The sequence below is a fragment of the Littorina saxatilis genome, unplaced genomic scaffold (genome assembly GCF_037325665.1).
Source record: "Littorina saxatilis isolate snail1 unplaced genomic scaffold, US_GU_Lsax_2.0 scaffold_318, whole genome shotgun sequence".
Lineage (NCBI taxonomy): Eukaryota > Metazoa > Mollusca > Gastropoda > Littorinimorpha > Littorinidae > Littorina > Littorina saxatilis.
In genome coordinates this window covers 26,354-50,000 of record NW_027128844.1, presented here as the reverse complement: position 1 = coordinate 50,000, position 23,647 = coordinate 26,354, and the positions used below count along the sequence as shown (strand labels likewise).

The window sequence follows — 23,647 nt, the reverse complement described above, 5'->3', positions numbered from 1 at the left end:
TTGAAATACAATTATCAAGGAGACTTCTTCTAAAGAATGACACTTTCTATTTTAAAGAACAATTCACCCAACAATGTTAAAATATTCCTCCCACAAAAAAAAAACAAAAAAAATTGTTTTGTCGGTGCGATTGTTGTGCGAGAACATTTCAGCTGTTATTACTCATGAGGCCAGGTGAGTGATTGGCGGTACGCGGTATGAGATCCTAATGAGGTCATGGCAGCCTCGGATCAATCCAGTCTCTATTCGGCTGTTCAATCTTAGTTGCTGGATCGCTACGGTAAATATTTAGGTTAGTTTGTTTGTTTGTTTGTTTGCTTAACGCCCAGCCGACCACGAAGGGCCATATCAGGGCGGTGCTGCTTTGACATTTAACGTGCGCCACACACAAGACAGAAGTCGCAGCACAGGCTTCATGTCTCACCCAGTCACATTATTCTGACACCGGACCAACCAGTCCTAGCACTAACCCCATAATGCCAGACGCCAGGCGGAGCAGCCACTAGATTACCAATTTTAAAGTCTTAGGTATGACCCGGTCGAGGTTCGAACCCACGACCTCCCGATCACGGGGCGGACGCCTTACCACTAGGCCAACCGTGCCGGTAAATATTTAGGTCGAAATTACCCTGTAAATATCCGTTATTTGTAATATACCGACTGTTAGCAAATGATAACAGGCATATGTCTCGAAAATGATATCAACATTTGCCTACCGGATCATGTATCCATTTCATCGCTATGTCTGTCATCATGAGCTTAGGCCCCCCCCCCCCCCAAAAAAAAAAAATTCTGTTTACGGTAACATAGGCAAAAAAGAATAGGGTCGGTAGGTCGGTTTTTTTTATTTATTTTTTTCCCCAAAAAAACATATTTTTAAGTTATTTTGCCAAAAAACTGATTTTTTTTTCTTCCCCCAAATGCCAAAAAAAAGTCTAGGGTCGCGCGAAAAAATAGGGTCGGTCGGGATACCGTAAACAGACCTTTTTTTGTTTGTTTTGGCCTTACAGTCGGCATATTAGGGTTACTCACACTACAATTTAAGTCTTTGCTTAAATTTAGTTATGACCGTGACAGTTAACGTATTGGGACAAAGCCATAAAAAGTCACATTTGAATAGTAGTTTTCGAGACAAGCAAAACGGATGTTGCATCAACCAATTTCCTTTTTCACCGAGACGAGCTACGACGAATTGCGTCGTGTTTTAATCACCCCGACACTAATTCTAATAACACCAACGATGGTTTGATGTTGCAGGAGATGCTCTGGACATCCCCGACACAGTGATGGGACTGACCCTGCTGGCTGCTGGCACCTCTCTGCCCGATTGTCTGGCCAGCATCCTGGTCGCCCGAGACGGTGAGTGACTATCTCCTCATTTCAAAGATCATTTCATTCCGTGTGCATGATCATGTAACATTATTATTGAAACCAACAAGACGGGCGCAGTGGCGTGGTGGTAAGACGTCGGCCTCCTAATCGGGAGGTCGTGAGTTCGAATCCCGGTCGCTGCCGCCTGGTGGGTTAAGAGTGGAGATTTTTCTGATCTCCCAGGTCAACTTATGGGCAGACCTGCTAGTGACTTAACCCCCTTCGTGTGTACACGCAAGCACAAGACCAAGTGCGCACGGAAAAGATCCTGTAATCCATGTCAGAGTTCGGTAGGTTATGGAAATACGAAAATACCCAGCATGCCTACTCAACGAAAGCGGAGTGAAGCTGACTATGCTCTCAGAGTATAGCCTGGGTTTGGGGAACCCAAATGGGCAAACGAGTTCACACGTTACCAGAAACAATTCTGGAACGCTGAAGAAGAAGAAGAAGAAGAAGAAGGAAGGAGAAGGAGAAGAAGAAGAAGCCAACGGAAAAACTCCGGAAATAAGTCTGTCGGGGTTGTACGGGTTGTCAACACAACACAGAAATTCTCTTGGGAGTCCTTGCATGAAACGGCATAAATTAAACAATAATAAAAAATGTTTTAAATAAGTGAGGTACATGTTTAGGCTAGGTTGCGCAACCCCCATAACCCCCCCCGGTAGTCCGGCCCTGGAGTCCCCTGCCAAGCTTAGAACTGTGAAGTGTAGTCCAGTGGAACCCCCTTGTAAGACTCCAACGGGCGGGGATGTAGCTCAGTCGGTAGCGCGCTGGATTTGTATCCAGTTGGCCGCTGTCAGCGTGAGTTCGTCCCCACGTTCGGCGAGAGATTTATTTCTCAGAGTCAACTTTGTGTGCAGACTCTCCTCGGTGTCCGAACACCCCCGTGTGTACACGCAAGCACAAGACCAAGTGCGCACGAAAAAGATCCTGTAATCCATGTCAGAGTTCGGTGGGTTATAGAAACACGAAAATACCCAGCATGCTTCCTCCGAAAGCGGCGTATGGCTGCCTAAATGGCGGGGTAAAAACGGTCATGCACGTAAAAGCCGTGGGAGTTTCAGCCCATGAACGAACAAACAAACAAACAAACAAACAAACAAACAAGACTCCAACGTGTAAGCCTCTCACTTTAACACCCTGTTCTCAGACTGTTCGTTCACAACCTCTGTGCAGTTACCCCCATTTTAAGACTACCTCCTTTTCAGACCTGACTTTCTCTTAAAGGTCTTAAAGGTGGTCGTCTACATTTTTATACCAAAATCACCATTTGACCATTAAAATGCAGAGTCTATTATCTACAATTATCAACAATACACCCCCTTTCGATCAGGAAAGACGAAGCCAGTGTAGCCGTTTGAAAATTCATTGTAGTATTCCAGCGTAGTACTCATAGTAGGATATCCTTATTTGGAAAATACCAAGCGCAAAACTCCTCTCAAATCCCGTGCATTTCGTGCGTTTAAAAAAAAGCGTGGACAGCGCTCCAGTGTCAAACTTGTTGCTGCACTTGTTTGGGCGTGGCTTATAAGCATAGTGACATGAATTTGATTGGTCAGTATTTTTAGGCAAAGCACATGTTCTCAGCAAACAGAAAACAAAATATTGGAAGCGTGAGTCACGCTACCCAAAAATAAAATCTTTGTTTACATATATTTTTTTTCTATAACTTTTTTCCCCATGGTTCATTCATCATCTGACATAACTTTTTAGCGAAATCTAACCATAAGATTATTGAAAAAAAGCAAAAATGTAGACGACCACCTTTAAAGGGGAGTGTCACGGAATAACTTTCGTTTTCCCCTTGCGGCAGGTTACGGAGACATGGCGGTGTCCAACTCTATCGGCAGCAACGTCTTCGACATCCTCATCTGCCTGGGACTCCCCTGGCTGATCGACACGGCTATACTCAAGGAGGGGGATTATCTGGTCATCAGTAGCTCCGGCCTTCTCTACTCCTCTCTGACCCTTCTGGCCACCGTCCTGTTCCTGCTGGTCAGTGTGGCCGTGAACCGCTGGCGGCTGACCAAGGCGTATGGGGCGGTGTGCTTGGTCACGTATGTGGTGGTCATCACGCTGTCCAGTCTGTACGAGTTGAACATCTTCGCTGACCTCAACTCTCCCTCTTGCCCTCGGTGATAATGAGTTAACCTTTTTCTTTTCTTGTGTGCATATGCAAAGATTCGTTGTTAAATGTTTGAAAACAAAAATGAGCAATAACATATGAATTACCTGCCCTTCCTCTTGCCCTCGCTGATAATATTGTTTACTTTTTATAGTTTTTGTTACAGTGTGGCGTGTGTATATAAAAGACATTCAAAACGCGTTTGAAGACCAAAAAAAAGTGCTAAAATCGGAATAATTACGGGAAAATTGTCATTGTGTGCTATTTGTTGTAGTTAGTTGTTGTTGTTGTTGTTGTTGTTGTTGTTGTTGTTGTTGTTGTTGTTGTTGTTGTTGTTTTCGTATTCTTTTTTTGATTGACCAATCTTTACGAAAATGCTTCTGTTTGCTATAGATTATATTAACCTTCGTTTCTGGAATTGGCGTCAAAATCTTGTTAGTGTATGCATGACTGTTCAGGATTACTTATATGTGTATGATTTTAAAAAGATACTTTTCCATGTACATTAATTTGCTTTTTGTTAGTTCTGAGTAATCTGACATGTTTAACAATAGTTTTCTGTGATGAAAACAAAAAGTGCATCAATTCAACATTTAATTAATCACCCAGGCCTGTTGTCGTTGTTTTATACCGTTCACGAATTAAACTGGAGTACGAGTGTCAGTTGCATGGACACTGGCAGTACACGAGTGGTGGCAACTGTTAATGAGAGAGTCTAAGGCCAAAAAAAATAATAGGTGTGGTTACGGTAACATAGCCCAAAAAAATAGGGTAGGAAGGTAGGCAATCACTTTTTTTTTAAAACTTTTTTTTCTAATGTGTACAAATTAAACCTACTTGACAGGGAAATAAGTGTGCGACTCGGGCGCTTTCGCTTTCATTGCGTTTTCTGCACTCGTTTACTTGGTTTTTTTGTGTATTTTTTTGACAAATGTAATAAAAAGTTATAGGGTCGGCCCCCCAAAATAGGGTAGGTCGGGTTACCGTAACCACACCTTTTTTTTAGGCCTAATACATCTGTATCTGTGTTGCACAAACATACAACTGTGTGTGAATGTGTGTGAGGATGTGCACCAGACTGTCTGTGTGAGCGTGTGTGTGTGTGTGTGGGGGGGGTGGGGGGTGGGGGTGGGGGTGAGGGGGTATGGGGTTGGGAGGGGGTATTGGGTGTCTCTTCATGTGTTTATGCATGTCTGCTTATCTGTCCGTCTGTCCGTCTGTCTGTCGGTCGGTCTGCCTGTCTATCTGTCTGTCTGTCTGTCTGTCTGTCTGTCTGTCTGTCTGTCTGTCTGGGTGTGAACTGGTCGTTCGGATGATTGGTGATTGATTCAATACTAATATCTATTCAGCCATATCACAAGAAAGGACTCTGCCTGTCCGTTTGTCGTTCTGACTGTCTGTCCGTCACACCTTTTCGTCGCTCACAGCTCCGAAAAGCAGAAATATGAAACGCATTGTGCACCAGAAATACACTAGAAGGGACGTTACTGTAACACGTAAAAGAAAAAATATCTTCAGAGTGGTTGTCTCCCTTGCATCAAGAGCTTGTGCATGGGGTTTTATTTTGTAAACCCATGCATGATATACATACCAATCGAAAGCACGGAAACAGTCTCAAATCTAAAATCTCGGACTAAAGTGAATCGTACCAAATGACATTATAAAAACGAGAGCTTAGATTAAAATATCTTGACAGTGGCGCCTAGGACACTGGTGTGTATGTGCGTGTGCGTGTGCGCCGGTGTGCGGGAGACTGTGTGTCTGTCTATAAAGTTGTGTCTGTGTCTGCCGTTTCTGTATGTTTGAGTGTGTGTGCGTTGTGTATGTGTGTGTGTGTGTGTGTGTGTGTGTGTGTGTGTGTGTCAGTGTTTGTTTGTGTGTCAGTCTAGATCTGTGCAGTGTGTGTGTGTGTGTGTGTGAGTCAGGGTAGGTCTGTCTGTCTGCCTGTCTATCTGTCTGTCTGTGTGTGGCTCTCTACAGTGTGTCAGTCTGTGTGTGAAAATAACTTTGCACGGCAACTTCGAACGTTTGAAGACCAAATACATATAATTATGTGGATTTCTTTCTACCCATCCCTCATTCCCATCCTAACCCTTTCAAAAGTCGCCACATGGGTTTTTTCGAGTAGTAAATTCACTTCTTTTTGCGAAATAAACAGAGGGACATACAGAAAGACAGACACAGACAGAGTGGAAAACAGAGACACAGAACGAGACCGGGAGAGTTAAAGTCGCTCTCGGGCCCAAAGTCGTGTTTTTACTATACCGCTTTTCTTTTAATCTTTCACCCGTTGTTAACCCCTCCGCCCCCCACCCCTATCCCCCCGTCTTTGCCACCTACAATTTAAGTACATTCCCACTTAGGCTTTTCAAGACTCGCCGCATGTTTTATTCAAGGAGCAATTCACAGCATTTGCGGAATAATCTTTTTTTTATTTGTTTGGAAAAGCCGTGATGTCTGTTGAGCAGCGCTAGAAACAGCATGAGAGAGAGAGAGAGAGAGAGAGAGAGAGAGAGAGAGAGAGAGAGAGAGAGACAGCGGCTTCAACTCTGTCCACCTTCTCTGTCTGTCTCTATGGGTCTCTCTCTCTCTCTCTCTCTCTCTCTCTCTCTCTGTCAGTCTCTCTCTCTCTCTGCTCCAAAGTTGTGTTTTTACAACCGCTTTTCTCCGAATCCTTCGCCCGTTACTTTCGTCTCTAATGGCGGGCAGTTTTCTTCTGCACCGAACGCTGCTTCAGACTTAATCAGAGACAGCTAGTATGAGAAGGAGAGGAGCAGGGAGCTTTTTGAGTTTTGCTTCCCATTATTCGCAACTAATTGCGCACTGGGCGGTATTCTCTATCCGAGGGACAGGCGGCATTCTGGGTGAGTTTTTGGGCATCCTTTTTGGAAATCTTTCAAGGGTCTGATGCCGCAACAGAAAGGGGATTTGGGGATGGGAGGCTTTTGGATGTGGGTGGCTTGGGAGGGGGAGGAGGGAGTTGTGTGCCAACAGGGAGAGGGGATAGGGCAACCAAAAAGGAGATTTTTTGGATGGGGTGGGGAGGGAGGTGGGGTGGGAGGGTAGTGGTGGCAACAATAACAGTGGTGAGGTTTTTTCGGGGGGGGGGGGGGGGGGTCGTGAGCTTGGGGGCGGTGTGGTGAGGAGGGACAGTGGAAGCCAACAGTGCAGGGACTTTTTGGGAGGAGGGGGAGGAGAGAGAGGGGGGGGGGGGGGGGGAGTAGCGGCAACAATAAAAGTGTTTTGGGATGGAAAACTTGGCGGAGATGTGGTGAGGAGCGGCAGTAGAAGCAACAGTACAGGATATTCTGTCGAGGACGGAGGAGATTCGGCGGGGGGGGGGGGGGGGGGGGGGGGGGGGGTTGATGACCAAGAGCGCAGTGTTGGTGTAATGGTGGCCTAGAGGAGCAGTTGGACGTCTCTTATGTTAAAGGCAACGTCCGTCCCATGAAGGATTCAAATCGACTCATTATCCAAGATCTGGACAGTTTTTGTTTTTTGTTTTTTTGTTTTTCACATGAGACACGTTCATCCCGCCACTTGGACACAATAAAACAGAATCAACACCCTACCTGCTTCTTCGGTGTTCAGAGATTAAATGGTTTTTTTAATGAATTAATTACTCAACCGGCATGAGTGTCAACTCTGCGAAATTAGCTCATCCGAAAATGCCCACTATCCAAATAACTGTAGCGTATATTAAATGGAAACTGGAATGTATATATTCTCTTTACCTTTTCATTACTACTCCAGTTAGATGATACAGACATTCAACAAAAAAACATAGTAAACATTTTTGTCTTGTATTTGATATAATTGTTAGTGTTCAAATCCTTGTCACAAACTTTGGTATTTCTAATTCTTTATCTGACCCTGGTCTCTTTTAAAACTCAGGTTCGTTTAGTCGGTAATTGAAATCTTGTTAAAAATCTTAATATCTTCATAAAAAAAAAATGGTTTAAAGTTAAACGAATATGGTCGGGGGTTAGTCCCAAAGTGCATGCGCAGAGGGGGAGTTTTTTTTCTGCATTAACTTTGTAACTGACACCTGCGTCTATCTTTGAAGTTAGTTGAGAAAAACATCTCCATCTGCACAGACGGAATGCAGCCTAAGTGTCTAAGTGGTGCGATATGCTCTTATACCATGTAAAACCGGCACGGTTGGCCTAGTGGTAAGGCGTCCGCCCCGTGATCGGGAGGTCGTGAACCCCGGCCGGGTCATACCTAAGACTTTAAAATTGGCAATCTACTGGCTGCTCCGCCTGGCGTCTGGCATTATGGGGTTAGTGCTAGGACTGGTTGGTCCGGTGTCAGAATAATGTGACTGGGTGAGACATGAAGCCTGTGATGCGACTTCTGTCAAGTTGTGTGTGGCGCACGTTAATATGTCAAAGCAGCACCGCCCTGATATGGCCCTTCGTGGTCGGCTGGGCGTTAAGCAAACAAACAAAAATACCATGTAAACACCTGGAGATACTTGTGGTGGTCTACATGATCGTCTTAACGAGCATGGAAAAACAAAACAACACAAACACACATTACAAAATTAATAAGACATTTTACTGCTCTTCGAAGCAGTTAGTTTCGACAGTAGCATTGGTATGACCTTCTGTGCAGATAATGCACTTCTCGTCGAGGGAGTTAGTTTCCACATAAGCATTGATATGAACTTCTTTGCAGAGAATGCACTGCTCTTCTAGGCAGTTAGTTTCGACAGTGGCATTGGTATGACCTGTGCAAAGAGTTCACTACCGTCTTCAAGGAAGTTAGTGTCGACAAGTAGCATTGATATGATTTTCTGTGCAGATAATGCACTTCTCGTCGATGAAGTTAGTTTCAACATAAGCATTGATATGAACTTCTTTGCAGAGAATGCACTGTTCTTCGAGGAAGTTAGTGTCGACAGTAGCATTGGTATGACCTTCTGTGAAGAGAATGCACTGGTCTTCTAGGCAGTTAGTTTCAACTGTAGCATTGGTATGATATTCTGTGCAGAGAGTTCACTACTCCTCAAGGAAGTTAGTGTCAACAGTAGCATTGGTATGATTTTCTGTGCAGACAATGCACTGGTCTTCGAGGCAGTTAGTTTCGACAGTGGCATTGGTATGACCTTCTGTCCAGAGAGTTCACTACTCTTCGAGGAAGTTAGTTTCGACAGTGGCATTAGTATGACCTTCTGTGCAGAGCGTTCACTGTTCTTCAAGGCAGTTAGTTTCAACAGTAGCATTGGTATGATATTCTGTGCAGAGAGTTCACTACTCTTCAAGGAAGTTAGTGTCGACAGTAGCATTGGTATGATCTTCTGTGCAGAGAGTTCATTACTCTTCCAGGCAGTTAGTTTCGACTAGCATTGGTATGATCTTCTGTGCAGAGAGTTCACTACTCTTCGAGGAAGTTAGTTTCGACAGTAGAATTGGTATGATCTTCTGTGCAGAGAGTTCACTACTCTTCGAGGAAGTTAGTTTCAACAGTAGCATTGGTATGATCTTCTGTGCAGAGAATGCACTGCTCTTCGAGGCAGTTAGTTTCGACAGTAGCATTGGTATGATATTCTGTGCAGAGAGTTCACTAGTCTTCAAGGAAGTTAGTTTCGACAGTAGCATTGGTATGATATTCTGTGCAGATAATACACCACTTTTCGAGGCAGTTAGTTTCGACTGTAGCATTGGTATAACCTTAAGCTTCTCTGCAGAGAATACATTGTTCTTCTAGGCAGTTAGTTTCGACAGTGGCATTGGCATGACCTTCTGTGCAGAGAGTTCACTACTCTTCAAGGAAGTTAGTGTCGACAGTAGCATTGGTATGATTTTCTGTGCAGAGAATGCACTGTTCTTCAAGGAAGTTAGTTTCGACAGTAGCATTGGTATGATCTTCTGTGCAGAGAATGCACTGTTCTTCGAGGCAGATAGTTTCGACAGTGGCATTGGTATGATATTCTGTGCAGAGAGTTTACTACTCTTCGAAGAAGTTAGTTTCGACAGTAGCATTGGTATGATTTTCTGTGCAGATAATGCACTACTCTTCGAGGCAGTTAGTTTCGACAGTAGAATTGGTATGATAATGTGTGCAGAGAATGCACTGTTCTTCAAGGCAGTTAGTTTTGACAGAAGCATTGGTATGATATTCTGTGCAGAGAATGCACTGTTCTCTAAGGCAGTTAGTTTCAACAGTAGCATTGGTATGATATTCTGTGCAGAGAGTTCACTAGTCTTCAAGGAAGTTAGTTTCGACAGTAGCATTGGTATGATTTTCTGTGCAGATAATACACCACTTTTCGAGGCAGTTAGTTTCGACTGTAGCATTGGTATAACCTTCTCTGCAGAGAATACATTGTTCTTCTAGGCAGTTAGTTTCGACAGTGGCATTGGTATGACCTTCTGTGCAGAGAGTTCACTACTCTTTAAGGAAGTTAGTGTCGACAGTAGCATTGGTATGATTTTCTGTGCAGAGAATGCACTGTTCTTCAAGGAAGTTAGTTTCGACGGTAGCATTGGTATGATCGTTTGTGCAGAGAATGCACTGTTTTTCAAGGCAGTTAGTTTCGACAGTAGCATTGGTATGATCTTCTGTGCGGATAATGCACTGCTCTTCGAGGCAGATAGTTTCGACAGTAGCATTGGTATGATATTCTGTGCAGAGAGTTTACTACTCTTCGAGGAAGTTAGTGTCGACAGTAGCAGTGGTAGGATCTTCTGTGCAGAGAATGCACTGTTCTTCGAGGAAGTTAGTGTCGACAGTAGCATTGGTATGATTTTCTGTGCAGACAATGCACTGGTCTTCGAGGCCCTTAGTTTCGACAGTGGCATTGGTATGACCTTCTGTGCAGAGAATGCACTGTTCTTCAAGGCAGTTAGTGTCGACAGTAGCATTGGTATGACCATCTGTGCAGAGAGTTCACTACTCTTCAAGGAAGTTAGTGTCGACAGTAGCATTGGTATGATTTTCTGTGCAGATAATGCACTGGTCTTCGAGGCAGTTAGTTTCGACAGTGGCATTGGTATGACCTTCTGTGCAGAGAGTTTACTACTCTTCGAGGAACTTAGTTTCCACAATAACAATGGTATGATCTTCTGTGTAGTTGATTTGTTTGTTGGTTGGTTGTTGGTTGTTCATTTCCCTTCAATTAACGTATTCGGCTATGCGAGACTGAGTTTCCTTTCTCAGTTTACATGTATCTCCGTGTTTAAAGATATTTAGTCTTCATCAACCATGAACTCACAACACGTTTTTTCGTCAATATAGGCCTATGCGTGTGCTTGGAGCATCGTCAATTGTCTATGTTCCGTTTTTATGGAACACCATTTGGGTCGGCATATCGACTACCTCGAATAAAAATACATCTACTCGAATTATTTCCAGAAACTTAATATTCTACAGATGTAGACCAATGACTTGCTTTAGAGGTCGTTAGTTTGTGCCAAGAAAGAAGCAGAGAAATTGGTTAATTTACTCCTCGAGAAGCAACTCGGCTTCCTTGAACATCATTTTGGTCGATCGCCACTTGGGGTATAACAAAAAATAATCTCGAAGTCTCCCAGCAAACATTCGAGATCTGTTCATTTCACAGGTCCCTCATTTTGTCGAGATATAGGCCAAAGGCTGGAGAAGGTTTTATGTGTGTGTGTGATTTTAAATAAAAAAGTAAAGCGATTTGGTTAATCTTTCTCGAGAACCGCTGAAATGTAAAGAGCGCAACATTTTTATATGTTGGACCGAATTCGCTTTTTGTACCTGAGATGTCGCTCCAACGGGTGTTCCATTCGATTCCTTCTTGGCATGCATTCATGGGTTTGTTTGAAGCCTGTTGTTTGGCTGTAATCAGAAAAGGCTTTAAACAGACGATCAATACTTCGTGGCAATTCATGCCTCCTACGGCTGTTTCATTTCTTTAAAGAAGCAGGGATGCGCTTTCATGTGTTTTCCTTTTTTTCTCTGTCATTTTGTGTGTGGTTTTGCTCGAAATTGCAAATAGTGGAACTAAACATTGTGATTCTTCCTTCTTTGTCCTTCTGTTTCCCGGTACAATGCTTTCCATGTCTTTTCTCAAACTGGGAGCGAGGGATTGTGAAGGGAGAATTTAAGGGTGATAATAAGGAAATACGCGCCAGGTTTCTGATGAGCCTTTTTTGTGTGAGTTAATTAATTATTTTGATTCTCTTACCGTTATATTCTCATGGAGCTTAAATTCTTCTTTTTGAGACGACATTTGCTGAGCATTTCATTCTTGAGACTTGCCTATAAGTATTGTCTCAGTTTTGAACATTTCAAAATCGCTGATGAAAGCACTTTAGCAAATTCAATCAAAGAAAAGAAATGTCGCTTTAAAATACACACACACACACACACACACACTCACACACACACACTCACACAATCACACACACCATGACCTCGTCTCTATTTTTGGTCTGCTGGAAAACACGTAGTCAAATATTGACCAAATGCAAAAACCGCTGCAGCGATGTATTACTTGAACACAATCTATGTGCACCAGGCTGAAACAGGCTCTTATCTTCAAAATGCTCTTCTTTTTCTGCATTTCTCCTATTCAGAAAAATGATTTTGCAACTGAGCCCAGGAGCTGTTTTCGTAAAGTCCCATTGATTTTAGAGCTGTGCTGCTCTATCTGATTGCTTCTGGATAATAAACGTACATCCATGTATATGTCATTTTGCGGTTTGAAATTATTTCGTCCAGTAAAGTGCATTGTGCATTGCGAGACATTGTAAGATTTTTGTTTTGTTGACGTGCACACAAGCAAAGGATTACGCAAAAAAAGTAAGCATGCACGCACACTGTCAAGCCTCCACACGCGCACATACCGACCGACCGACCGACCGACCGACCGACACACACACACACACACACACACACGCGCACATACACACACACACACACACGCACGCACGCACACACAGTACACGCACGCACAAACACACATACACACACACACACACACACACACACACAGGTGCACGCGAATGCACTCACGAACGAACAAAGCCACCCCGTCCCCTCTCCCACACGTGCGTGGCAACCAGTAATTGCCAGCCTTTATTTCTGATGTTCTTATCATTTATTCATGCATTTTATGACTTTGCACGAAATCACCGTACCCACTTTAGTATTGTACCATAGCCTGACTGCAAGGTAGCCTGGCCAGGCTCGAATGTGCCTTCTTTCTGGTAAACGATATCATGTGCTTATATAGCTGTCTAGGCTATTAGGCCAAACCAAAATACATGTAGGATTAGGGTAACGTGACCAACAAAAAAAATATACATGCGAAAAGCTGTTTGTCAAATAAGGCAATATACCAAATCCGCGATAAGCATGCATAGTATAAGGGTTCTCGTCGAGGCTTACTGCCGCGATAAGCATGCATAATATAAGGGTTCTCGTCGAGGCTTACTGCCCAATTTCATTGAATATGTCAATTGGTTTAAAAACGAAGAGAAGTGTGTGTGTGTGTGTGTGTGTGTGTGTGTGTGTGTGTGTGTGTGTGTGTGTGTGTGTGTGTGAGTGTGTTGTGTGTGTGTGTGTGTGTGCAGTTTGAGGGGATAGGAGGGGTAGGAGATGCTGGGGAGGGGGGAAGAGAATATGCGAATGTTGAGAGAAAGGGGACATAAACTCGAATGGTGATGTAATTTAAGAATCAGAATGTTAGAATTGTTTATGGTTTTCAATTTCTTACGGGCACTACGTTCTAGATTCTACTTACATCTAAAGGCAGCTCAACACCATTATTGTGTTGCTTGCTTTTCATATATCATATATAAGAGTCAGTCAAAAAAAGCGATGCGTGGGCTGGGGGTGGGCGTAATGGAGGAAGAAAAACGAACAAAAAAGTAGAACCGTTTCGCTGATTCTGTGTACCCTCCTAAACCTTCCTGAAACTACAGGAAAAAAAGCTTCAAAGGGTTCACACACACACACACACACACACACACACACACACACACACACACACACACACACACACACACACACACACACACACACACGCACACACACACACACAACATGCACTCGTCTCTATTTTCTGTCTGCTGGAAAACATGTAGTCAAAATAACATTGACCAAGTGCCAAAACCGCTGTAGCGATGTATTACTTGGACACAATGTATGTGCATCAGGCTGAAACAGGCTCTTATCTTCAAAATGCTCTTCTTTTTCTGCATTTCTCCTATTCAGAAAAATGATTTTGCAACTGAGCCCAGGAGCTGTTTTCGTAAAGTCCCATTGATTTTAGAGCTGTGCTGCTCTATCTGATTGGTTCTTTTTCTGCGTTTCTCCTATTCAGAAAAATGATTTTGCATCTTTAGTATGGGACCAAGTGGATGAGGGAATTGTCTTATTCCACGTCAATCCTGGTCAGATCCGAGACCGGGATCCGATGTTTTCACGAGAAGGAGTAGCGAACAAGAAGAAGACGAAGACGAAGACGAGAAGGAGTAGCGAACGAGAAGAAGACGAAGACGAAGACGAGAAGGAGTAGCGAACGAGAAGAAGACGAAGACGAAGACAAGAAGGAGTAGCGAACGAGAAGAAGACGAAGACGAAGACGAGAAGGAGTAGCGAACGAGAAGAAGACGAAGACGAGAAGGAGTAGCGAACGAGAAGAAGACGAAGACGAAGACGAGAAGGAGTAGCGAACGAGAAGAAGACGAAGACGAAGACGAGAAGGAGTTGCGAACGAGAAGAAGACGAAGACGAAGACGAGAAGGAGTAGCGAACAAGAAGAAGACGAAGACGAAGACGAGAAGGAGTAGCGAACAAGAAGAAGACGAAGACGAAGACGAGAAGGAGTAGCGAACAAGAAGAAGACGAAGACGAAGACGAGAAGGAGTAGCGAACGAGAAGAAGACGAAGACGAAGACGAGAAGGAGTATCGAACGAGAAGAAGACGAATACGAAGACGAGAAGGAGTAGCGAACGAGAAGAAGACGAAGACGAAGACGAGAAGGAGTAGCGAAAGAGAAGAAGACGAAGACGAGAAGGAGTAGCGAACGAGAAGAAGACGAAGACGAAGACGAGAAGGAGTAGCGAACGAGAAGAAGACGAAGACGAAGACGAGAAGGAGTAGCGAACGAGAAGAAGACGAAGACGAAGACGAGAAGGAGTAGCGAACGAGAAGAAGACGAAGACGAAGACGAGAAGGAGTAGCGAACAAGAAGAAGACGAAGACGAAGACGAGAAGGAGTAGCGAACGAGAAGAAGACGAAGACGAAGACAAGAAGGAGTAGCGAACGAGAAGAAGACGAATACGAAGACGAGAAGGAGTAGCGAATGAGAAGAAGACGAAGACGAAGACGAGAAGGAGTATCGAACGAGAAGAAGACGAATACGAAGACGAGAAGGAGTAGCAAACGAGAAGAAGACGAAGACGAGAAGGAGTAGCGAACGAGAAGAAGACGAAGACGAGAAGGAGTAGCGAACGAGAAGAAGACGAAGACGAAGACGAGAAGGAGTGTGCCGTACGTGAGATTACATGTTCGCGTGAGCATTTTAACCCCCCTGACTGTATTGTCAAGTATTGTCTCCTGCTGATTCGAACACGACACCCAAGGCTCTAAAAACTACAATCCACCACCCAGAGTAATAATCATATAATGCATGTTTCCTTCGCAATATTTGCCCTTTTGAAACACACCCGTAAACAATTATAATGAATTAAATTGTTATAGGGCACGTTGGATCGAATGGTTGGTACTAATGTGAACAGGCATTATATTTAATAAAAAAAATATTTTAAAAAAAGTGTTCAAGGGCAGAAATACACAACACATTTTTTCGAAATAAATCTGCGTGAAAATATGACTGTATTACAAATTATTATCTCTCATGAACAGTTTTATAGCTAATCTTTGCTTCCGTGTGAAGATATTAAACGTATTAGTCAGCAGGTTTATTTCTTCTACGAGCAGTTTTATGTGCTTATTTTGAAACCCCCTGCAAAGATAACGACACTAACGTATTCGAAATTGAGGAAACCATTTAATTACAAGAATATTGATAGCAAACATTTGTTTTGTTTTGTTTGTTTGCTTAACGCCCAGCCGACCACGAAGGGCCATATCAGGGCGGTGCTGCTTTGACATATAACGTGCGCCACACACAAGACAGAAGTCGCAGCACAGGCTTCATGTCTCACCCAGTCACATTATTCTGACACCGGACCAACCAGTCCTAGCACTAACCCCATAATGCCAGACGCCAGGCGGAGCAGCCACTAGATTGCCAATTTTAAAGTCTTAGGTATGACCCGGCCGGGGTTCGAACCCACGACCTCCCGATCACGCGGCGGACGCCTTACCACTGGGCCAACCGTGCCGGTGATAGCAAACATAAAACCACGTGAATATATGACTGCATTAATAAAAAGTTTGATTTCTCCTTATTGTCAATTTTAATACCACCTGGACAGATGATAGTAGGTACTTATTCTATACTGAAAATGTAATTTGCAAGTCTAACGAAACCCAACGCGTCGTAATGAAACAGTAAACCACATGCATGTGATCATTATCATCCACCATTCAAGACTCTCATTAGTAATGTTAGTAAATAGATGCCGTATTTCAGCTAGCTTATTGACGAGACCTCTGTGATTCTGAGATGCGAGAGACACGCTCAATGAAAGGAGTAGAAAAGTCACTTCCATCACTGTTTTACGACGATGTTTGTGACGAGTCGGGTTTCTCATTTAATTGTTTCTGTAGTATACCTGTTATTACTTAAGTATCTCATTGCCGTCGTCCCATAAACATCGTGTGCGTATACCTTCCCTCACCGGTGTCCGACATAAGCTCGAACGACAAAAACTCGAACGACAACAGTTCGAACAACAAAAGCTCGAATGTACATAAGCTCGACGCGACAAAAGCTCGACGCGACATAAGCTCGAACGACAGAAGCTCGACCGGACAAAATGCTCGACGCGACATAAGCTCGAACGACAGAAGCTCGACCGGACAAATGCTCGACGTGACAAAAGCTCGATGCGACAAAAGCTCGACACGATAAAAGTTCGACGCGACATAAGATCCCTCACTCCCCACCCCGAAAGACACACACGACCTGTACTAGCCTTCAAATCTGTGCAACTGCGACGGAACTAAGTTTCCCTCTCGCGTCTTCCTTTTATTATCATTGGTCTGTTGTGTATCTTGTTGGTTTCCTTTTGTGCTTTTAATGCGGCCTACCATCTCAATGAAAGAAAGAGAGAATGCTTACTGTCATACAGGCTAAATGTTTCGCCTCTTAAGGACAAGATATGGGACATACGGAGACAGAGACGGGCGCAGTGGCGGGGTGGTAAGCAACGGCCTCCTAATCGGAAGGTCGTGTTTTCAAATCTCGGCCGCAGCCGCCTGGTGGGTTAAGGGTCGAGATTTTTCAGATCTCCCAGGTTAACTTATGTGCAGACCTGCTATAGTGTCGTATCCCTCTTTGTGTGTACACGCAAGCACAAGACCAAGTGCGCACGGAAAAGATCCTGTAATCCATGTCAGAGGTCGGTGGGTTATAGAAACACGAAAATACCCAAGATGCCTCCCCAGAAATCGGCGTATGGTTTAAACTGTTTTATTTAACGTTTGTGCATTATTTACAAAAAACGCATATTGAGTAAACAACAACAAGCATAATGCTTATAGTGGTGTTCACTATTTCTAGAAAATTACATATAATATAAATGGCGGCTATTGTACAGTTTAAATGAAAAGCTTGCAAACATGAAAAGAAAATTGAATGAAAATTGTACATCAAAACAAAAATCCGTTTGGGAATACATATATAATATTTATGGTGTTTGCGAGTAAGAGATAGGGAGGGAGGGAGGGAGGGGGAGAGAGGGGGAGAGTGAGAGAGAGAGAGAGAAAGAGGGAGAGAGAGAGAGAGAGAGAGAGAGAGAGAGAGAGAGAGAGAGAGAGAGAGAGAGAAAGAGAGAGAGAGAGAGACGAGTAGACGTGTCGATTTTGCTTTCACTTTACATGTTTATCTGTTCGAAACGGCCGGACTGTCCAATAAATTCCTGCACTGTTAAAAAGATTTTTTTGTTAATTTTTGTTTGCAAGGAGGGGTTTCCATGAAGTAGAATATCTGTGTGTATGAGGTTGTTGGTTAGTTTGTTGATTGTGTTGTTTCTTGCAGCTAAGTGTAAACGGCATTCTAGTAAGAAGTGTGTTGCAGTTTCTGTTCCATCACCACAGTCGCATACGCTGTTTTCCGCAAGGTGTCGCTCAACTAAGTCTTTCTTTAGATCACTAATATTAAGTCTCATTTTTGTGTGGATTATTTGTGTTTGTCGACTGCCACTGTAGAAGTAAACGGGAATTTGTGTGTCGTCTTTTGTTAAGTAATGTTTAAATTCCCCGAGGGAGTCAGTTAACTGTATTTGTTCAGGTAGTTGGTTCCAGAGTACTGTTGTCGAAGGAAAAAAGGATGTTTTGTACGTTTCTGTTCGATGTGGGGGTATACTTCGTTCTAAGGGGCGGCGTCTGTGGTAGGGGTTGTTGGCTGCTACGAGAGGTGGGAGTGCTGCTTGTAGGTATGGGGGGGTCTTGTCGTGAATAATTTTATGGAACATTGTTAGTTTATGACGGTTACGCCTTTCAGATAATGATTGGAGTCCAGATTCTCCGTAAAGCTTAAAGTGACTGGTTCCGCGGACAGCTCCGATGATTGTTCGTATTGCATCTAGGTTTAACTTTTCGAGTTCATCTGTTAGGGTTTTGCTACAATTGTCCCATATTATGTCGCAATAATCAAAGTGTGGTAGAATGAAGGATTTAAACATAATTTCCAATGATTTTCGACTCAGTCTATATTTGTATGTACGCAAGCAAGCTACGAGAGTTCTGCACTTTGCAACAAGAGATTTTATATGTTCATCCCATTTACAGTTGTTTTGTATTATTATTCCTAAGTGTTTGTGATTTTGGGAACTTTCAAGGATGGTATTGCCAAAGTTTAGATCTGCGATATCAGGGGTTCTTTGTGTACAAAAGTTCACCAATTCAGTTTTTGCATGGTTAAATGCTACCTTCCATGTTTCTGCCCAATTTACAATTTTTTCAAGATCTGAGTTTAAAATTTCGGCACGGATGTTGTGATTGGCTAAAGACAAGTACATGCTAGTGTCGTCAGCAAAAAGCTTAATCGTAGATTCTATGTCACGTACAATGTCGTTTACATAAATTAGGAAAAGCAAAGGTCCAAGCACTGATCCTTGAGGAACTCCCGCTACTACTGGAAGATAAGTTGATTTACTGCCTTTTAATACAACTGCTTGCTTTCGATCTGTTAGGTAGTCTGTAAACCAGTTTAATAATAATCGGCGTATGCTGCCTGAATGGCGGGGATTCTCGCCAGACTTAGCCTTTCTGGATTGTCCGGTCGTCCTCGTTGTTTTCCGGAGAAGGGAAGTAATATTTAGTCAAGTTTTGACTAAATATTTTAACATCGAGGGGGAATCGAAACGAGGGTCGTGGTGTATGTGCGTGTGTGTGTGCGTGTGTGCGTGTGTGTGTGTGTGTGTGTAGAGCGATTCAGACTAAACTACTAGACCGATCTTTATGAAATTTGACATGCGAGTTTCTGGGTATGAAATCCCCATACGTTTTTTTCATTTTTTTGATAAATGTCTTTGATGACGTCATATCCGGCTTTTCGTGAAAGTTGAGGCGGCACTGTCACGCCCTCATTTTTCAACCAAATTGGTTGAAATTTTGGTCAAGTAATCTTCGACGAAGCCTGGGGTTCGGTATTGCATTTCAGCTTGGTGGCTTAAAAATTAATTAATGACTTTGGTCATTAAAAATCTGAAAATTGTAAAACAAAATAAAAATTTATAAAACGATCCAAATTTACGTTTATCTTATTCTCCATCATTTGCTGATTCCAAAAACATATAAATATGTTATATTCGGATTAAAAACAAGCTCTGAAAATTAAATATATAAAAATGATTATCAAAATTAAATTGTCGAAATCAATTTAAAAACACTTTCATCTTATTCCTTGTCGGTTCCTGATTCCAAAAACATATAGATATGATATGTTTGGATTAAAAACACGCTCAGAAAGTTAAAACAAAGAGAGGTACAGAAAAGCGTGCTATCCTTCTTAGCGCAACTACTACCCCGCTCTTCTTGTCAATTTCACTGCCTTTGCCATGAGCGGTGGACTGACGATGCTACGAGTATACGCTCTTGCTGAAAAATGGCAGCTACTTGACTAAATATTGTATTTTCGCCTTACGCGACTTGTTGTTTCCTGCTGATAACTAGCTTGTTTTCTTGCGAAGAAGTTTTATTTTGTGTTTGGTAGTCCTTCTCTCTTTGGTTAACCGTTAGGCCTAATTAGAGTGAAATAGCTTTGATAGACATTTAGCAAAAATTAGATACAGAAAAAATCACAAATGGTCCATATTAGGAGCCTGGGCGCCTAATATGGACCAGTGAAGCGGCCTTCACGAATCACTGTAAAAAGCACACTATACTTCAAAATAACATGATACAACTTAGTGTACAAGTCAGACTAATTAAAATATGCTTTAGATTGATCTGTTTTGGGTTGATCAGAGCATTATTGGAAGCACGCCAGGAAACTAAAGAAGCTTATCAAAAACAGAGTGAAAATAAGTGAAATTATCAACTTCCACGAAAAGAAGATTTTTTGTTATATCTTTTTTAAATCTCGAGGGCTAGTTATAGGTTATTTCCAGCAAGCTTCTTAATGAATTAATGAAAATAGCCTTTAGCTTTTATTTTCTTCGATTTTCAAGCGCTATATAAATCTCCCATATAAATAAATAAATAAATAAATAGTTTACACGGAAGGGACCATGCCTTTAAAGGCACATTCCTTCACTTGGAAACCGTTCGACTCACACCGGCACGGTTGGCCTAGTGGTAAGGCGTCCGCCCCGTGATCGGGAGGTCGTGGGTTCGAACCCCGGCCGGGTCATACCTAAGACTTTAAAATTGGCAATCTAGTGGCTGCTCCGCCTGGCGTCTGGCATTATGGGGTTAGTGCTAGGACTGGTTGGTCCGGTGTCAGAATAATGTGACTGGGTGAGACATGAAGCCTGTGCTGCGACTTCTGTCTTGTGTGTGGCGCACGTTAAATGTCAAAGCAGCACCGCCCTGATATGGCCCTTCGTGGTCGGCTGGGCGTTAAGCAAACAAACAAACAAACAAAGTTCGACTCACCATTTAAGATCTGGACAGGTTTGTACATGTGATACGACTCTCTTTCCACATGGTCACATATCAAAAATCAACTGCCCTGGTGTTCTCTGTGCAGAGTGTTTAAACAAAACAAATTGGTTCAGAAAGGCCGTTAGTGGCTTTTTAGTGGCTTTTAAGGGAATCCATTCATAGAAAAATGACAGCTCTGCACAGGATGTAGACAGTTTGTTGATTTTAAGTATGTGACCAAGTGGAGGGATGGTCTTGTCTGGCCAGACCTTAAACGGTGGGCAGAATTGTTTTCACGGAGAGAACTGTGTGTCTTTACAGACTGACGGGTTCTGGTGATTGTGAATGTTTTGTATCGTATTTCATTGAACGGTCTTGGACAGTCATTGTCATACATTGATGTTTTGATTCTACCCGTCACGGCATTATAATTGGAGTAGTGCCTTTGTTCGTTTTTTTGCATCGAAAATTGTGACCCTCCACCACGAAATGAGTCGCATGTCACCTCGCGCGGTTCTGCGCTAGGCTTAATATAAGTCCGGGGAGTGTCTGGTAACAGTGTGAGGGTCACCTTAGTCACGGGCTTATATCTCAAACAATTTTCGCTCTTTTCTTAAACGGGTTTCACCACTGGATAGAGCATAAAAAACTCTTTAGGAAAGTGTAAAAATATGAAAATCATGCAAAAGTGACATGTGACTCATTCCGTTGAGGCCCATTGCAATGATTTTAGCCGTAAAATATAATCGGCGAATACTCTCCATGCTAAATAATCTCTACTAGATGAAGATAAGAAGGCAATTAGGCTGAGCATCCAAGACAAGACCAGACACGGAAAGAGGGCGCACTTTTATCCCAGTCACTTTGATCCACCCTATTTTGGGTGTGGTGGGTGAAGTGAAGTAGTATTGGCTTTCATATCGATCAGCCACAGTTTAAAGCGCAGTTCATTCGGACCTCATGCAGCCAGTTTTGAACTGTACCGATCTTGTCACAATTTTAAGCGCCGAGCACATAGACGATCTGCAGCCAGTTTTGAACTGTACCGACTATGTCACAATCTTAAGCGCCGTGCACATGGACGATGTGCAGCCAGTTTTGAACGTGACCCATTTTGTCGATCAGAAGACATCCAAAATATGCCCAAGCAAAATCATCGAACCATTGTCGATTTGAATAACAACGGGCGGGGATGTAGCTCAGTCGGTAGCGCGCTGGATTTGTATCCAGTTGGCCGCTGTCAGCGTGAGTTCGTCCCCACGTTCGGCGAGAGATTTATTTCTCAGAGTCAATTCAACTTTGTGTGCAGACTCTCCTCGGTGTCCGAACACCCCCCCGTGTGTACACGCAAGCACAAGACCAAGTGCGCACGAAAAAGATCCTGTAATCCATGTCAGAGTTCGGTGGGTTATAGAAACACGAAAAATACCCAGCATGCTTCCTCCGAAAACGGCGTATGGCTGCCTCAATGGCGGGGTAAAAAAACCCGGTTATACGCGTAAAATTCCACTCGTGCAAACAAAAAACACGAGTGTACGTGGGAGTTTCAGTCCACGAACGCAGAAGAAGAAGAAGAAGAAGAAGAAGAAGAAGAAGAAGAAGAAGAATTAACAACCCGCCCTATTTTCAGTCATCTTTGGATAGATATCTCACGGACTGAAGATCCCTGTTGCTCACTACACGCCTGTATACCAACTTTGCTATAGATTGTTTTTACACCCCCGGTATAGGGGTGTGTATAGGATTCGGTCGATGTGTTTGTTTGTTTGTGTGTTTGTGTTCGCATATAGATCTCAAGAATGAACGGACCGATCGTCACCAAACTTGGTGAACAGGTTCTATACATTCCTGAGACGGTCCTTACAAAAATTGGGACCAGTCAAACACACGGTTAGGGAGTTATTGGTGGATTAAGATTCTACAAGGACTTATAGAGGGACATATTAATGGTCAAAGGGAAATAACCTTCTCAGTTGGTGGCAGTGAGAATGGTAAGGACGGGGGTGTTTTTCCTACCTCGGAGGAATTTCTTGCTTTTTTGTACATTAAATCACTCTGCTCCCTCCAAATCGGCGTATGGCTGCCTTAATGGCGTAGTAACGCGAAAAGTCCACTCTTGCAAACGTGGGAGTTTCAGCTCATGAACGCAGAATAATAAGAAAAAGAAAAATCCATGCTCATTCATTCCTTTCCGTGCAAACGATGACACCTTCCATCATAGATAAGAAAAAGTATCGATCACCGTCCTTGCTACTGGGTACAGTAGCTGAAGAGATTAACTGTCCTTGGCCTGTGCTTCCTTCGCTGCGGATCACAAAAGCGCAACACACCGAGCACAGCGCTCAGGGATAGGCAAGTAAGCGCGCAGGCCCCTGTAACACGAGAAAATTACTCCCACGAGATTTTTACTCCGGAGTAAACATTTCGTACGAAAAAGTTACTCCCTTTACGAAAAAAGCACTCCCCCATTGCACGAGAAAATTACTCCCCAAGACAGGTGAGTTCCGAGTAAACATTTCGTACAAAAATGTTACTCCCCTGGGGAATAAATAACGAATAAATTACTTCACCCCAACACGAGCAATTTAACCTCCCATGCCAGGTGTACGAAATTTTTACTCCCTTGTCCCCTGTTAGTCTTGGTGGTGGAAGGGGTGGAAGGAGGGTAGCGCGACATTCGTGTGCGCGAGATCACTTATTGGCATTATCCCTTCGCCGGCATCCCATTTTTGCGTACGAGATTTTTACTGGAAGTAAAAAAAATTGGGGAGTAAAAATTTCGTGGAGGGAGTAATTTTTTCGTGCCTTGGGGGGTTCTTTTCTCGTACGAAAAGTGTACTCGGAGTAAGAATTTCGTACGAAATATTTACTCCGGAGTAAATTTTTCGTGGAGTAAAAATTTCGTGTTACACCGGGACTGTTAATCTCCACAGCCAATGTACTC

General features: G+C 43.2%; 1 protein-coding gene across 1 annotated transcript in view; it reads left to right on the top strand.

Annotated features, from left to right (window-relative positions):
* LOC138957174 (sodium/potassium/calcium exchanger 5-like) overlaps positions 1–4,495 on the top strand; it is a gene marked incomplete in the record, with an annotated part of 34,063 nt that extends 29,568 nt beyond the window's left edge. Inside the window, 2 exon segments of the mRNA XM_070328332.1 lie at positions 1,258–1,359; positions 3,188–4,495. Of these exon segments, the coding sequence (XP_070184433.1) occupies positions 1,258–1,359; positions 3,188–3,513 (428 nt within the window).
* Between the last annotated feature and the right edge of the window lie 19,152 nt (positions 4,496–23,647).